This window comes from Castor canadensis, chromosome 10, assembly GCF_047511655.1.
Source record: "Castor canadensis chromosome 10, mCasCan1.hap1v2, whole genome shotgun sequence".
Classification (NCBI taxonomy): domain Eukaryota; kingdom Metazoa; phylum Chordata; class Mammalia; order Rodentia; family Castoridae; genus Castor; species Castor canadensis.
In genome coordinates, this window is record NC_133395.1 from 30188864 (window position 1) to 30206628 (window position 17765).

A 17765-nucleotide genomic window follows, 5' to 3' on the forward strand; every position below is an offset into this window, starting at 1 on the left:
CAGACAGAAGATAATTGTATTGCTAGTTGCTTGTGCCACGTAGAGATATACAGTGATTTAAGTTTTTCCCACTGAAATTTGGTTGGTTCCACAGTTTTGTTGTCATAAATTTCATATATAGTGTACACACAGATTCATTCATATATATGTGTACACATATATAATTAATTATTTTCTTTAAGATGGTGCCTTGCTATGTTGGTTAGGCTGATCTCGAATTCTTGAGCACAAGTGATTCCCCCTGTTTCAGTCTCTGAAGTAGCTGGAGTTCAGGCATGTGTCACAACATCTAGTTTTAGCTATATTTTAGTTCTCAAAATTAAGACAATGGCCATGTTTTAACACGGGCCCTTATTTAAGAAGCAGTTTTCCTAATGCAAGTTAGTGGCAAAACATTAGTGTTATGTGTATTGCTTCTGTAATGCTTCATCACAGTTTTCTTGAGCAGTTGTGGAGGATGTTTATCTCTGATCTTCCAGAATTATCAAAATGTCAGGTGCAAGTATGAATTTAAAATGCTGTGGGTACTGAAAGTTCCCAGTTGGGCATGTACTATAGAATATGGCTGTCAACATAAATTACTCGTAAGAATGCAATGAGGTAAATAGAAGGGAAAATACATCAGGAGAGCCGAATGTGGTGGCTCACACCTATAATTCTAGAACTTAGAAGGCTGAGAAATGAGGATTATGAGTTCCAGCCAAGCTGCACTACATACATATATATAGCAAGACCCTGCTTCAAAAAGAAAAAAACAAAACAACTCTGCCCCCCAATATATTTATCATGTACAAATTTTTGACTGGGTTGGAAGGAGATTTTGGAGTGGACAGGAAGAGAAAAGTACTTGATGGGGATTAAAATGCACAAACTGTTGAAAGAATACTTTATTGATTTTCCTAATTGGTTCTGTTCACAGAATTTCCATTTATTCAGGTGGCCTGCTTTTCATAGTAAGAGGCTCTTATCTAAAGGGATGCTAGAAAAGCTGGTATAAACTGGGACATGTGTATCCCATCTGTAGATTACCTGCATCAGAATATTTTAGGGTTCTTACTAAAAAGGTATAATCTTAAGCTCTAACATATTTACAGAAGTTCTTGTCAATATCTCCTGAATTTGTCTAATCACTAACTCCCTATGGAGTCTGTTTTTCAACAGTACAGTCTGGAAAAAGTAGTATTGATCAAAGGAATGTTTCCTTTTCTTGCTTTCTAGTAATTATATGCATGGAAGCCTCATGTAGTAAACATTAGTACATAGCTGATACGGTATTATATGAAACTGGTGAACTATTTCACTATATATATTGTTTTCTTAAATACCCTTCTTTTTTTTATGACTTGGTCAGTTCTGATGTGTTCTCCTGTATTCTTTGATATGAGACCAAATCCCAAGAAACCAAAACATGAATGTATATCAGACTTTTGAAAGAGGTAATAACATTGGCTTTCCATTCATTATGTTGAAGTGAAGACATTAGCTTAAAATGTTCCCTATTATCGAAGGCAAAGATTTATGAATTTCTTTTCTGTTCACTTTAACTTTCAGCAGATTATTATGGTTAAATCATTGTAATTATTAGAGAAATGTATTTTGTTTCTATATTTATAGATGATAATTTTGCTCCTATATCATATTAATTAATTTTAATACTAAGTCATTTGAAATATTAACATAGAAAGGGATAACTTGCCAAACTTACAGAGTTTTGTGTATGTGTGTGTCTTTCAGATCACAAAGGAGGAAGAACGAGAGAAGAAGTTTTCTAGAAGGCTAAATCACAGCCCTCCCCAGTCAAGCTCGCGATACAGAGAAAATAGGTAAATGACTTACTGAACAATTCTCAATGCTTAGACTTTGATTGTCTTTTACATAGGGCAAGTATTGTCTCCTCTTTTATTTGTCCAGGAAAGTGTAACTATGTCCTCTTTTTTTTCCTACCAAGAATGTCTAGGTCAGATTTTCATGTCTTGCAAATGAGGTTTAGAACAGTGTTTGAAGTATATTAGTTGCTACTATTATTTTTATTCCTATCTTCAGATTCCAGTGGAATCTTAATGAGAGATTATTTTTCATTTGAAGTTTCTCTTTAGCCTGATTAAACTGTTTTTTCCATTAATGTTTCAGAAACGTTTAGAACATAATGCTTGTGATACATGATTATTAGATTACATGTATAAGACTGTAATATAAGACATGTATAACATAAGGCATAGACGCTTTTATATATTGTTGCCTAACTGTAGTTGTTGATATGTGTAGTAAAGATTAGAGAGGTTTTTTCTTTTAAAAAGATGTTAGAGCAAGTACTTAAACTCAGGGGTTTTTTTGTTGTTGTTTGTTTGAGTGTCCTGGATATGTATCCTGAGGGTGGGATCGAAAATTATGATGTTACAAAAATGAAGTAGCTTTCATGTTTGGAGTTTTCCCCTATATCCTCTCGAGTCTTCTTTACATAAAAGTGATCGTGTGTTTCTTCAGAAGTCGTGATGAGAGAAAAAAAGATGATCGTTCTCGAAAAAGAGATTATGATCGTAACCCTCCTCGGAGAGACTCATACAGAGACCGGTACAATAGAAGACGAGGACGAAGCCGCAGTTACAGTAGGAGTCGGAGTCGAAGTTGGAGTAAAGAGAGGCTGCGTGACAGAGATAGAGATAGAAGTAGGACTAGAAGCAGAAGCCGAACACGAAGCAGGGGTAAATAATACATATATATATCTTAGTTAGCATTCTTATTTGTGAAAGAGTTCCATGTTTAAGGGACTTTTAGAATTGTTTAACATTTCTCTAGTGTTGTCTTCAAGTTTTTCTATTTTCATGTATTCTGTGGACCAAGTGAATGGTTTTTAAAAATTTCATTGCGTCCAAATTAGAATTGCAGTTAATTACCAGTGTACACTTAACAGCATGGCCATAGTGAAAAATACTATTCAGTGTTTGTGAGAATGTAGGTAAAGGTGACTTTTTAAAAAACACTTTGAGACTGTCTTAAAATATTAAACCTGCATCTAGCAAATAGCCCACACATTCCACTCCTAGATATTTACTTAGAAGAAATGAAAGCATATGTTCACACCAAGACTTGTGCACAGTGACCAGGCAGCTTTATTTGTAATAGACAAAAGCAGAAACAATCCAAGTTATCAGCAGGTGAATAAGCACATCAATACCCATGCTATATCATGAATAAAAAGGAAAGAACAATGATAGATGTAACAAAGTAACTGAATCTCAAAATATGTTGAGTTATAGAAGCTAGATAGAAGTACATGTCTATAAAATTTTAGAAAATTAAAAGCTAATTTATGATGACAAAAAGCAAATCAGTTTTGCCTAAGGTGAGGTAAAGGAAGGATGGATTACAGATTGCAAGGGGATCTGAGGATACTTTTGGGAGTGATAAGTATGCTCATTATTTTGGTAATGTTGGTTTCACAGATGTGTACATAAATGAAGCCTCATTACATTGTATACCTTAATTATATTTAGCTTTTTTACGTATCAGTTATACCTCAAAATAATAATAAAAAAGTTTTTAAAATTCATTTCAAATGTGTATGTTTACAGGAGCATAGCTATCCAATATGTATAATTTCTCTTCCACTGTATGTTATTGAAGGGAAAATAATTACAGTAAAATAACCAAAACATCTTGGACTAAAACACTTTTACTCAAACTTCAATTTCTGTTTATGGCCATTGTGTAAGCCCTATATTCTGTTATTCTTCTCTTACAGTATTTCTTCCACTGTAATGTTGGTGCAACTTAGGTCTCTTTGCACATTGTTTCTTTTACCTAGTCTCCTTAATATCTTTTGTTTTTCCTTGGAACCATATGAAGACTAGTTTGTTTCTTTGTTTCTGTTCAATGTAAACTCCTCCCCCCCTTTGTTAATCTATTCTTATCTTATGAATAGTGTTCATTATAACAATCATGGTAGTATCTTTAGATGGGTAACAGCAAAATGTTCATTATAGGAAACAATCATCCTTTGCATGGTTTTGTTTTATGGATTCCAAGTATGCATACTAAGATTATGCAAAGAAACAAAAATGTTTTTTTCTACAAACAAACCTTGAAGGAAAAACCAAGGTAGAGCAATTTTGTGTCTAGGTTATAGTTTAGGTTATGGTGAAAAGAAATAGCTGATCCTGAAACACTCTAAAATTGACTAGTTTTTAATATAAAGGAAGCTTGTGCTAAATTTGAACTTTTTTTTCTGTTTAGAAAATGCCAGTGTTTCTTAGATCTGGGACATGGCTGGGTTTTTGTTATTGTTTTTAGTAAAAGAGCATGGTTTTATATTTATATTTGTTGCAGAAAGGGATCTGGTAAAGCCTAAATACGACCTGGATAGAACAGATCCATTAGAAAATAATTATACTCCAGTTTCTTCGGTACCTAATATTTCATCTGGCCACTATCCTGTCCCTACTTTGAGCAGCACCATTACTGTAATTGCTCCTACTCATCATGGTAACAACACTACCGAAAGTTGGTCAGAATTTCATGAAGATCAGGTGGACCATAACTCTTACGTAAGACCACCAATGCCAAAGAAACGGTGTAGAGACTATGATGGTAAGTCTTTGAACTATTTAATGACTTATCAAATTAATATTTGCAGCTACCTTGCTCTTAGTTTAGGTTGAACAGTTATTCAAAAAGATTTACGTCTGATATTAGAAATATTGAGCAATAGTCTTTATCACATTATGAGTTCCCTAATACTTAAATTAGTCACCCCTCTTCATTGAGTACCAATTTAAAGATAGTACGTATTTGCAAGTAAGTCTTAAATACATAGTTGAAGGTTACCAAATAAGAGTAAATATTTACTGAGTTAATGTTCCTAGAATTTACTACTAAAACATTTTGACAAACTTACTTTAGAAATCATTGATTATTGGAATATATGTAGGGTCTATAAGTGTAAACATTACCTCCATAAGACTTTTATAAAAGAATCAAATACTTAGAAAAGGGTTACTGTAAAAGGCTTATCTAGTACTAAGTCACAGTTGAATACTCTTAGTTTTAAGTCAGAGATTTTAGTAAAGAAAATGTTTCAAATGAGAAAACATACTGAAGGCTATAAGTAAGCTTTATATTGTCTTATCTGCATATGCTTATTTTAATTTGGTGATTCTTTTTTGTATTTTTAAGGAGTATGCTAGATTAGTATGTTACTTGATAAGTGTATTACTGAGAATTAGCAGCTGACTTTTGTGAAATGGCTAATTAGCTGTATTTTTGCTCAATATTAAAAATACTCTTATTTTGAAATAGCTTTTGTTAAGTCAGAGATAATTTGTATTTCCAGTACTTTTCACATTTCTTCCTAATAATTCTTTTTTCACAGAAAAGGGTTTTTGTATGAGAGGAGACATGTGCCCTTTTGATCATGGAAGTGACCCAGTAGTTGTAGAAGATGTGAATCTTCCTGGTATGCTGCCTTTTCCAGCACAGCCTCCTGTTGTTGAAGGACCACCTCCTCCTGGACTCCCCCCACCTCCACCAATTCTGACACCCCCACCTGTGAATCTTAGACCCCCAGTGCCACCTCCAGGTCCATTACCACCTAGTCTCCCACCTGTCACAGGTCAGTAGACATGTTTGTTTGCCTGTATTTATTATGTGTCCATTCATAATTCGTTAAAATAAAGCTAATAGTGTGATGGTTACTTTTGTTAAAAGTTTCTGAAGTAAGATCAGGAATGCTTGATAGAAATTAAGAGCAATACATATACACTTCCATTTGGAGTATGTCTACATGTTGTAGCCTATGCTAAGCCAGTTATTGTGGTTTGAGAAGGTGCTGTGAATTATGTACATCACTAGTAATACTCAGGTACCTGCAATCCTTGATAGCTTAAGGCAAGCCTGTTTTGAACTACATTAAAGAATATTTACCATAGAAAGCTAACTTATTTGTAAGAACTTGGTGTTTATAGAAGATATTAGTGTAAAACAAATGAGACTATCGTATTTGTATGTACAATAATTTATTTTGTTTGTTTGCTTTCAGATGATATTTCTTATTCTTTGGTTTTGACAGGACCACCACCTCCACTTCCTCCTTTGCAGCCATCTGGCATGGATGCGCCTCCAAACTCTGCAACCAGTTCTGTTCCTACTGTAGTAACAACTGGCATTCATCACCAGCCTCCTCCTGCTCCACCTTCTCTTTTCACTGCAGGTGTAGTTTTGGTCTTCTCTGTATTCATAATGCAATATAGTTTTAAAGCAGAGATTTAGATGAGGAATTACAAAATGTCTAGAGTTAATTGTTCTCTCAGTACCATTTTTCTAACATAAGTAAATGTAGAATACCATGTTGGCTTGGTGAATTAATATTAAATAATCCCTCAGTTAAGATTATTTTCTTGGAAAATTTGTATTTTTAGAAAGACTTTAATACATATTAAAACATGTTAGTTTTATAATAGTGATACCTTATATGGCTTACTTTTTCTATTATCAGTATTAAAAAAATTACCAAGTAGAGTTTTATAATTGTTTTTTAATTGCAGTTTTTATATTACCAGATACATATGACACAGATGGCTACAATCCTGAAGCTCCAAGCATAACAAATACTTCCAGACCTATGTATAGACACAGAGTGCATGCACAAAGGCCTAACTTGATAGGACTAACATCTGGGGACATGGATTTGCCACCGAGAGGTAGAATGATTAATCTTTTCTTCTTTTCATGATGTCAGGAGTAGGAAAACATCTGTCAGAAAAGTTAGTCCTGCATTTAATTGAGTTTGAGTAAGGGATGGTGATTTTGTGTGTTTTTGGTCTCATGAGAGAAAAGGTAATGTATGGTTCCATATTTGTGGTACAGGAACACCTTTATTCTACCATCTAAGGGGGGAGCTTCCCAAAAGTATGTTAAAAATTTTTTTTGTATTTTGCTTCATCTGTAGTCTTAATTGGTTCATTCGAACTCTTGAGAGTAATACTTTAATTCCTAAGGCCTAGTTTGGGTAATGAAATTATCCGTATAAACTTGTGCTTGATTATTTTTTTGTTTGTTTGCTTGACAATGTTAAAATTTTATATTGGTTTGCTTATATTTTTAAGCAAAAGGAATTATGGGTTATGAAGTGACTAGTTATCTTCTAAAATTTCCTTTGAGGAAACAGACTTTTTAAAATAAAATTATTAAAAGAGAATGTAGACTGATGCAGTTACAAGCCAGGGTGGCTAAAGTGCAATGCTTGAGGTTAAACTGATTAGAGGATGGACACAGTTTACAATAATTGAAAGATGGAGTATTTGCTATTGGTAACATTTGATAAAGTGAGAGATTGTCAGAATAGAAAATACTATGTACGCTAGTAAAAATATGTCTTTTTCCTTAACCATGTCAGTTAACTTTTAAAACTCATTAATTTGCATTCCAGTTGTCTTGATGTCTACCCAGAATAAAAAAAATCAAGGCTCATCACTTGTGAATAAAATTCCAACTTAATAGTCAGTACATACTGTGGATTATTAAATTCATGACTAGTCATACTTTTTGTTTTTTATTTGTTCAGTGGAAGCTATCAGACTATGAGCATTGAATATTAGAAGAAGTTTGTGATGAGGGTATGGGAAACAATTTAATTAAAATTTATATCCTTTTTGAAATCATACACTTTTACTTTTTAAATTATCCTTAAGATATTGCAATAATTACCATCAACAGTAGTAGAAAAAAAGGTTTTTTTGAATAGTTTCTGTGAGAGGAATATATACATTGTTTGTAATTGAAAAGTAGCTACTTAACAATCATAGCTCTTCATAATATTTAACCATCCTCTGACCTCTGAATGTCTCTCCTGCCTGGCTAGTTCAAAGGTTTTAATCCTCTTTCATTCTTTTTTTTTTTTTTTTTTTTTAAATCATACCAGTATTCCTTGCTCTTACTGGGAGCTCCGAGTCAGGTCATCTCTTTCTTTCCTTGCTTTTTTGGAGTAGCATTAATATATGCCATAATGGAGTATTATTTATTAAGCTCATTTCCATGTAAGGTCAATTTCTAGTTATAATTGAGAGGAGAAGAAATCAAACTCCCTTGTATATAAATTTTACATGGTAGATGGAGTCATGGTAATTTCATCTCTTCATGTACATAGTTATAAAAAGTGCTTCTATTGAGAGGAGAAATGTCTGACATGCATACTGAGAAACTGAGTGCCTTTTTTTCAGATTCATACTGTACATAGTGTTTAATACTGTTACTCAAATGTATCATATACTATTTTTGTGAGCTAGTTTTGGAGTGTATTTTACATTACTAGCATTTTTTTTTTTGTTTTGCTTTGTTTTAGTTTTTGGTGGCACTGAGGTTTGAGCTCTAGGCTTCATGCTTGTAAAGCAGACACTTGATAACATTGTTTTTAATGTATCAAACAACTGACTTAGTAACCCATTTAAATTAGAAATTGCCTGTCCATATCTTTTTTCAGTTCTTTCTCTTCTCTCCCCTATTAAGATTTCAAATTTATGGACTTGGATTGTGTTAAGTAAATAAACTTATAATATTGTTATATAATTATTGCACATTTCTGGTGGTCAGAAGATGGCCTTAATTTATCATAAATTATTGTGTTATAGTTACATGTTTATGCACAGTTACCACTTACTATTCTTAATGGGGAGTTATCATTAGTAAATAGTTGGTAAATTTTAGGCCCTTTGATGCCTTGGGATTACTAATGTAAAAGTGGCGTAGAGGTCGTAATAATTATTTTTTCTGTATTTCTGAGTTGAAGAATTTGATAGATGTTCCCACGATTGGATATAGACAGAAAGGTTAAGTAGTTTTTCAGTTTAAGTCAAGAAACCCAGTGGTGACAATTTTAAGGAGGAAAAGCAATTTATTAAAAGGATACTGAGTGAAGGCACAGCATATTAGACACATTTTCTGACTGCATACCAAGAGGTATACAATCTTTGTTTTTAACCCCTTAAGTAAATATTAATAAGGAATGTAAATGAGTGAATAAAGATGAGTTGGAGCAAACCTGTCTCAGTTACTAGAGGAAAAACACATTAGTGAGCTTTCAGATACAGAACATAATAAAATAGAAAAGGATATTGGATAGCTCAAAGCTTCTCCAATAGGGCTAGTGAACCAGCCTTGGGAGGCAGGAATTCAATAAAAAATTAGATAAAAAAAATCTTGCACAAAATTAGTAATGTGAAAGTACCAGCATCACTAATGCTATTGCAGAATGTTTCCACTGATCTGTGGAGATATATACAGGATAAAACACTTAGAGCAAAGGTGTGGATAAGGCACACATACTTTATACTTTTGAGAAACCAGCTTTGTTTCTAAAACAGAGGAAGTAAGGGGTATGGGGGGAATTAAGGCCAGATAAGACATTTGAAGAATTCTAAAATAGAGGCGACAGTAGCTACTCCAGGGCAGTAACAGTGGGAAGTGAAAAGATTTAAGTTTAATGAATTGACAACACAATTTACTGAATTGTGGGGGTTAGAATAGGAGTAATGGAAAGGCCAAAGTCAGACAGCAGGTTTCTTCCTTGGGTAATTAGGCAGGTGGTAATATTATTTGCTGAGAAAAGACAGATTTAGTAGGGAAATAAATTTGTATCAAAATTGTAATTTTGTAACCATAAGTCATTTGAGTAGACATGTCCAGTGGGAGATAGAATTTGGAATTTAGGAGATTCATGAAAGACAGCTGACTAGTAAGTACAGATTTTAGAATCACATCAGTGGAGGTAAAGGGTAAGGAAATGAGCCACACTGCATTGGCAGGTTTGACTGTTATAGGCTCTAAAAGCCTTTCTTGGGTGTCCTGATAGCCTCCTCCCCTCATATCCCTCTTACTCCTGAGAATCCCTGGATAAAATGAATGAAGTCATGGTGCTTTAGGGAGATTGTATAGAGTAAGATGAAGTAGCCCAAGTAAATAAGGGAGCTAGCATAGGGGACTGAAAAAATGAAGCCAAAAAGGCACAAAACAGTTTGGGGATTTCTGAAATCTAGAGAATATATTATCTAAGAATCAGAAGGTAACCAACAGAGTTAGTGCTTCTTAGAAGTCAAATAAGAGAACTGAGAAGTATTCATAGGCTTAGTCAACAAGCTAGCACGTACGTCCATGATTTTTAGCATAAGCATGTTAAGTGCAGTATTGGGAGAAGCTGCCAGTTTTCAGAGGATTAGTGAGTTGGTGGCAGTGATAGTGAGGAAGCAAGTTGGCCATCTCTTAGGAAATGGCTGTGGGATATGGAGAGATGAAATTGGGTAGATGATGGAGAAGCTGCTTTTATAAGATTTTATTTTAAAAATGGAGTATTTTGAGTTGTAATATTAAGTGTTTAGTGTTGATGGAAAGTGACAGTGTCATCAGAAAGGTAGAATTCTAGGGCATTGATTTTGGACCTTTGTCTCTGGATAACATTGAGAAGCAGAGAAATCTGGAAACAAAAACCCAGTAAAGTCAGTAGACTACATAAAAAGGAAAGTAAGTTGTTAGGAAGACTGTTTTAGTGAGAAATATATAAAATATTGAAAGCACATACTTATAGCTCTTTTGTACTGCATTTTAGCCTCAAATATTTTTCTTTTAAGTTCAAGTATGCTTTCAGTTACATTAATATGTTACATGAATGTGTTGTTTCATTCTTAACTTTTACCAATTCTCAATAGTCATTTGATTAGTGTTCGAATTATAGATATATAATATAGTGTTTAAATAATAGATTATGCATTTGTTTTCACAACTATGAACATGATTCCTCAAGGTGATTTATTTGTTCATTTTACATGTTGATTTGTAGTGAGAATGATGACATGGGATGGGGCTATGGGTTTTATCCTTAGGTAGTGGCCTGCACAATTACATTGTTTTTTCATTGTTGGTGAAGTGGTGTGACTGGGCTTTGAACTCAGAGCTCTACTGCTTCAGCTATACTTCCAGTTTACTTTTGCTTTGGTTACTTTGGTGATAGAGCCTTGTGAACTATTTGCCTGGGCTGGCCTTGAGACATGATCCTCCCAATCTTAACCTCCTAAGTAGCTATGATGATAGGCGTGAACAATCTGTGCCTGGGCAGAATCTTGTCACCTTGGCAAGTGAGAATTGAGTCTTCTTATAGCTAGGTGTGAAATCAAAGAATATGTTTGAAATTGGTTAAAAATCCCTTGCATTACTATATTTGAGTGTATAAATGTATTGCTGTTTCTTATAAAATACATATATTTAGAAAAAGAGCCAGAACCTTTTCGGTATGAGTTTAAACAAAAATGTATGGTAGAAAATATTAATGTATGCTTTCTCATTTTTGTTTGTTTTAATACAGAAAAGCCTCCTAATAAAAGCAGTATGAGAATAGTAGTGGATTCAGAATCCAGGAAAAGAACCATTGGCTCTGGAGAACCTGGAGCTCCTGCAAAGAAGACTTGGTTTGATAAGTAAGTTGGCTGGGAAAATTGAGGAATTTTATTTTACACCGATTTTTGGGATTATTGCTTTGCTTTCTTAAAAAAAGAAAAAAAATCCATTTTCTAAATTATCCCCCTAAAATATAAGCTGTTTCCTAGAAAATTTCAAGTTAGGTGTTTGGCACTACAAAGACATTTCCTTACAAGAGTAGTATAAAGGTTAAGGACATAATTTTTCTTCTTTCCCTTCCAAAAGGAATCACCCCTTACTTTATATGTTGTTGAACACTAGCTATATGAAGGTTAGTTATGGCCCCCCAAACATTAGGGAAAGAAGGTGTAGATCAGGTCTAGGAAGAGACTTTAGTGTTCAGGTAATTCCTATTGGGAAGTGCAAAGGGCTTTTTTAAAGATTGGAGACACACTGAGTTGTCATGAAGGGCTTTAAAGAAAGGAGTAGAGAATGAGAGTATCTGGGAAGAGTGTGATGATTCATTTGTAAATTTACATGCGTAGAGACTAGGACCACGTCTTGGTTTTAATATTTAACAATAGTTTCTAGTTATTACTGTAATTAAATCTGATTTAATGCAAAGAGTATAATCTCTGGGCCACAGTTTTTTTCTTTTCTGGGAAATAATGATGTATATTTCCAATACCTTTCTAAGCTGGAAACGGGTTGAGGTGGTTATCTTTGCATTGAAATTCAAATTAAAAAATTTAAATGATCAAAGTTTTAAAATCTGATAATTTCTGAAAGCTAGCTCTTGCAGAAATGAAACAAAAGTTCTATTTGCAATGACTAAATATGAGGGTAGCAGGACCTTTCCAGCTAAAAGTGTTAAATAAGAGCAGATCAGAAGTGTGGAAAATATAACAAATGACATGGCAGAACCCTTCTCACTTGGCATAGTGGAATAAGGTAGGAACATTGCTAATTTGGAAACTTTGTTTGGAAGAAATTTTAAATTTTCTTATCAATTAGCACATCTAGATTTGTGGTAAATTTGACTTAATTGGGCATCCATTTTATATTTAAGACTTTATTCCTCTATGCTTGGTGTAGGGGTCATGATTTATAATGTATCGATCATCTCGTTTTGTTTACAGACCAAGTTTTAATAGGACAAACAGCCCAGGCTTCCAGAAGAAAGTGCAGTTTGGAAATGAAAATACCAAACTTGAACTTAGAAAAGTTCCTCCAGAGTTAAATAATATCAGCAAACTTAATGAACATTTTAGTCGATTTGGAACATTGGTTAACTTACAGGTGAGAGCCATGAAATGATTCTAGTATCAGTGCTTGATTATGTAAGGAACTTCATGTAGTAAGAAAACTGTGTTTATAAAGAAATATTACGGGAAATTTGCTAATATTTTTAAGGTTGAAAATTATATCTGCTACTATAATGAAATAACTGAGACAGGCTAACTTAATAAAGAAAAAAGGCACATTTAGCACACAGGTTTTGAAGGCTGGAATTTCAAGGTTAAATGGTGCCCTTGATTTGGCATCTCTTGAGGACGTAATGATAGCTGGTGCCAGAACACTAGACATGTATGTGGGACAAAGACATTACATCTTAAAACAGGAAGTTAGAGAGCTATGCAGGGATCAAGTTTATTCTGGAACTAGCTCACTCTTTCAGAGCTCAGAGGTCCACAAAGTTAACTCGAATCCCTTAATCTCTTATAAAGACTGCTTCCCCCAGTGACCTGACAGCCTTCTACTAGGCCCTACTTCTTAAAGGTTCAAACCATTTCCCAACACAGCCACACTAAGAAGTAAGCCTGCCACATATGAGCCCTGGGGGAACACTTTCACAATATCCAAACCATGGCAGAAGGACTGGAGGTGTGGCTCAAGTATAGAGCTCCTACCTAGCAAGCACAAGGCTGTGAGTTCAAACCCCAATACTACTCTCTGCCCCCCCCAAAAAAGTTGAATGCTGGGAATGGTAAGAAGGCATCACTATTGAAAAGTGATGATCTGTCACAAAAGGAAAAGAAATGGTGACCACAAGGAAGGTGATTCACAAACCATGTCAGATATGGAATGAAACCACACCTTTTAGAAAAATGTGTGGGCTTTTTTTTTTTTTTTTACTCTCAAAAAGTGGGAATTTGATTAATTGTATTATAAACTTTTTACTTAATAGAGGTTTTCATAAAGTTACAAAAAGTTAAGTAATCACATTTAGATAGTAAAAATTGCAGTAGTTTTCAGTTCAAATTTCTCAAAATTATTTAAGCAGAATAGTTCAGTCAGATTTACCCCTGCAACTTCTGTGGTGTGGTAAGCATTTAACAGATACTTTTGGGCTCCAAACATCCTGCAGTCTGTAATTAATTTAAAAATTTACTTTCCCGCTTTTGAACAGCCTGTAAGACATTGACAGTATAATTTGTGTTTGACTTTACCTAAATTAGACCTTGGATCCATAAAGCTTGTGAGCTTTTCTAACATTACTTAGTTTACATTTTGTGATATGTTGAAAGTGCTGAAATAGTATGTTGGCTCCCCCTCATTCTACTTTTCAACTAAAATGTTTATGTTTTAATAATTATTTTAATAATCCATAAGAACAAAATTTTAAAGGACTTAGCTCAACTTAAGTTGATTTTGGAAATTTTCTTCCCTTTCTAAAAGTACTCTTAGCCTGGTGCCAGTGACTCACTCCCGCAACCTTAGCTACTTGGGAGGCTGAGATCAGTAGGATCATGATTCAAGGCCAGCCCAGGCAAGTAGTTCACAAGATTGCAACCAGTATCTGGGCACAGTGGCATGCACCAGTCTTCCCAAGCTACGTGGGAGGGTGAGATCAGGAAGATCGTCCCATAACAGCCTAGGCAAAAACCCACAAATTCATGAGACCCGTTCTCAAAGGACAAAAGTTGGACAGTGTGGCGCACATGCCTATCATCCCAGCTGTGGAGCAAAAAGCAAGACCCTATTTCCAAAATGAGAGCAAAAAGGGCTAGAGGCATATTGTTCAAATGAGGAAGCCTAGTGAGCACTAATTTCTGAGTTTACACCCTAGTACCACTAAAAAAGAGTACTGTTACAAAAGTAATGAATAGGAAAAAATATGCGTTTGTTTGGGCTAGGACAATGTGGTTGTATAAAGGATGTAAATGAAATATTTCCTGTTCAGTTCTTTGTGCTTCTCACAGTCCCCTACCTAAATTATTGTTATAGTTCACCACATGTTATTCTAGATTTTTTTGTTACATATTCTGTGCGTATACAAATTTAGAAATATTTATGAACCCATAGTGTGCAGATTATCCTGTGGTTACTTACATAATTTTGATTATCTCTTTATGGCAATTTAGTTTGCTCTACCACATTTATGTCTAGACATAATGTTCTCAAAATACTTTTTCCTCACATAATTAACTGCACCAGTAATATTAGTACATGTTTTAAAGCTGAAGATCAAAACATGGTATATCCCTGTTGTTTATGTTTGTATTTATGCAGTTAATTGATTGTTACCTTCTCGTTATTGTTCCTTTTGCTGTGTGTACATATGACTTGCATTATTATTTATAAAATGTTTTTCAAAATCATTTAAAACATCTTTAATTAAACATTGATGAAATTGATGTTTTAAAATCCTAATAAATGCATAATTATTAAAATGCTACCTAAAACTTCATCCTTATAAGTACTCTTTATTGAGTTCTTTGAGTTCTTATTATATGCTTTGTTTTATATGAATTATTGTTTAATTCTTAACACTAAGGAAGAAGTACTATTACTATTCTTATTTATAGAAGAAGACACTGAGGCATAGAAAGATTAAATGACTTGCTTGGGCTAATGTGAGAGTCAGCCAAGGTTTTAACCAGACAGCTTGATTCAGACTGTACTATTAGTTTCTAGTCTGTATTTTTTTGCTCACCATTTGTGGTTTATATGCCACACTTTGGGAAACACCACTGTTATTGAAGGAATAGGAAATGTAAAAGTCTTGAGTTTTTTAATTGTATGTTGTATAGGTCTATAGACCCACATTCCTTCAATCTCAGTTTCTTTGTGTGTCAAGTGTGATTGATACTGCTGTTATGTAGGTCTGTTTTTTTTTTTTTGTCTTAAAATTTTTCTCATGCTCTTGGAAATAATGTAAAAATTACAAATTTAGCATATTGTACAAATGGGGTTTTCTGTAATTTTTAGTTAGAGATTACCTCTTTCAAAGTAGTATACTGCCTTCAGACTATGCGGGTCTTGACCATGTCACTCATTGACACAAAGGAATTATTTCTTATTGTCAGTATTAAAATTGGAGAAACATTTTGAGTGCCTATGTGTAACAGTTGTACAGTCAGCATTCTCTCCTGTTAGGGTGAAGAGGCTTTGTTTATACTATGAACAATCCCGTTACCAATTTCTTGGAATAAAATAGAGTATGGTAATAATCTAGACATAAGGAAGCAAAAAAGATGGCATCTTACTTGGAAGAACAACTATTTTACGTCTTGAGGAATTATACTGTATGAAATCACAGATTCCTTTAGAAATTTACTGTTGTTAATACTTTAAATCTTAGGTTGCCTATAATGGTGATCCTGAAGGTGCCCTTATTCAATTTGCAACATATGAAGAAGCAAAGAAAGCAATATCAAGTACTGAAGCAGTATTAAACAACCGCTTCATTAAGGTTTATTGGCACAGAGAAGGAAGCACCCAACAGTTACAAACCACTTCCCCTAAGGTAAAAGAGAAATTTGTGTGAAATTGTTTGTTGGATAGCTCTTAGCATATAGTGTTTAAGAGCAGAGGCATTGCAATTGAAGGGACTTGTGTTCAAATCCTGACTTTACTGCTGCTAACTGTGTAGACTTGAAAGTTATTAAACTTCTCCAATCTGGGTTCTCATTTAATTGTGAGATTAATCCTACTTTAGAGAATTTTATGATGATATGTGTAAGCCACATGGCAGATAGGAGGCACTCACTAAGTGGTAGGTGCTATGTATGTATTCTGAAAATTCAGACTATAGGTTTGTGTTAGAAATTCATATTTGTTCCCTTCCTTTTCACTTGCCTTTACTGCTCTTCCCCAGTCAGCAAATCAGTCAATATGCTATGTAGTGTTAGGTTGATTGTTCAGAGAGGTATATTATAGTAGTTTGTTTTTCAGTTGCTAAAACAAAAGATAATGAAGGATGGATTTTAATTTTTCCTGTACTTTATAAGTTATTTCTTGTTAAGGAAAAATTTATATACATGTGTGAAGAAAATTGAAAGGCCACTGGGTTTGATTATATGCTGGACTTTAAACTTTGTATGCTTGGGCAATTTAGTACAAAATAACAAAGGTTACTTTTCATGCTCCTGGGCTAATCAGCTTGTTTAAATTTTTTTTTTTTTTCTTGTTCTGAGGTAATGCAGCCTTTAGTCCAGCAACCCATTTTACCTGTGGTAAAGCAGTCGGTCAAAGAGCGGTTGGGTCCAGTACCTTCAAGTACTATTGAACCAGCAGAAGCCCAGAGTGCTAGTTCAGACCTTCCTCAGGTAAATGGAAGGTCTTATCATTGTGCCTTTCAAATAATAGGTTCTCAGTAAATTAAACTTCCCTTCATGGCTTGAATTGCAGTTAATTTTATGTTTCACACAGAAATGTTTACATATTTGAACTCTACCTGTAAGTTGTTTTTACCATAACATTTTCACTATCTTTACTTTTCCTGTAGTATTTGAATCTTAAATTCTTCTCTCTGGTTAATATTTATGAGAAAGAGCTCTTTTTCACTTTGTGGAAGAGAGAGATTTCAATATGCTGCCTGAACAGTGAAGTACAATATACTAAATCTTATTTTTTCCATCACTTAATTAGAATTCTGTTGTAGAAATAATTATGCAGTAGACTGAACTGTAAACTTTTGGAAAGGGAAGGCTTAAAACATCAGTTCAAGCATGCTTGGTACTGTGTTATTTCACATACTCATACACTTTGCTCAGAATTTTGCATCACTTATTCCTGACTGGGATTCTCTTCTCCATATATCCTTTTCTTCCCATTTTGTCTATACTTGCGTGGCAGTTTCTTGTGGCAGTTTTGACACTCTCAGTCTCTGAAACTTAGCTTTCTTTTTTCTCCAGATTTTTCAGATTTGCTGTGTAAAAACAGAGTTACTTAGCTGCTTAGCTAATAGATGCCACCTATTAAAATGATCTTCTTAGATAGTTCCTGGAGAGTAAGATTCTGAGATTCTTATAAGAAGATAAAGAATGTAAATTGGTAAATTAAGTTATTTTAAAAACCCCTCTATCCCTGTATCTAAAATCATCAGCAAATACTGTGTATTTAGATACAAATCAACATATTTT

The 17765-nt window shown here is 34.0% G+C and overlaps 1 protein-coding gene across 17 annotated transcripts in view; it reads left to right on the forward strand.

Moving 5' to 3' along the window:
• Rbm26 (RNA binding motif protein 26) overlaps window positions 1–17765 on the forward strand; it is an 84025-nt gene that overhangs the window by 28824 nt on the left and 37436 nt on the right. For 9 of the 17 annotated variants that reach the window (XM_020186280.2, XM_074043161.1, XM_074043160.1 and 6 more), the window contains 10 exons: window positions 1735–1823; window positions 2485–2702; window positions 4327–4587; window positions 5369–5608; window positions 6035–6205; window positions 6540–6695; window positions 11345–11456; window positions 12537–12696; window positions 15983–16147; window positions 16818–16949. In XM_020186280.2, the coding sequence (XP_020041869.1) occupies window positions 1735–1823; window positions 2485–2702; window positions 4327–4587; window positions 5369–5608; window positions 6035–6205; window positions 6540–6695; window positions 11345–11456; window positions 12537–12696; window positions 15983–16147; window positions 16818–16949 (1704 nt within the window). The remainder of the gene's footprint in view (window positions 1–1734; window positions 1824–2484; window positions 2703–4326; window positions 4588–5368; window positions 5609–6034; window positions 6206–6539; window positions 6696–11344; window positions 11457–12536; window positions 12697–15982; window positions 16148–16817; window positions 16950–17765) is intronic. The other 8 variants (XM_020186281.2, XM_020186287.2, XM_020186285.2 and 5 more) reach the window with 6 other exon arrangements.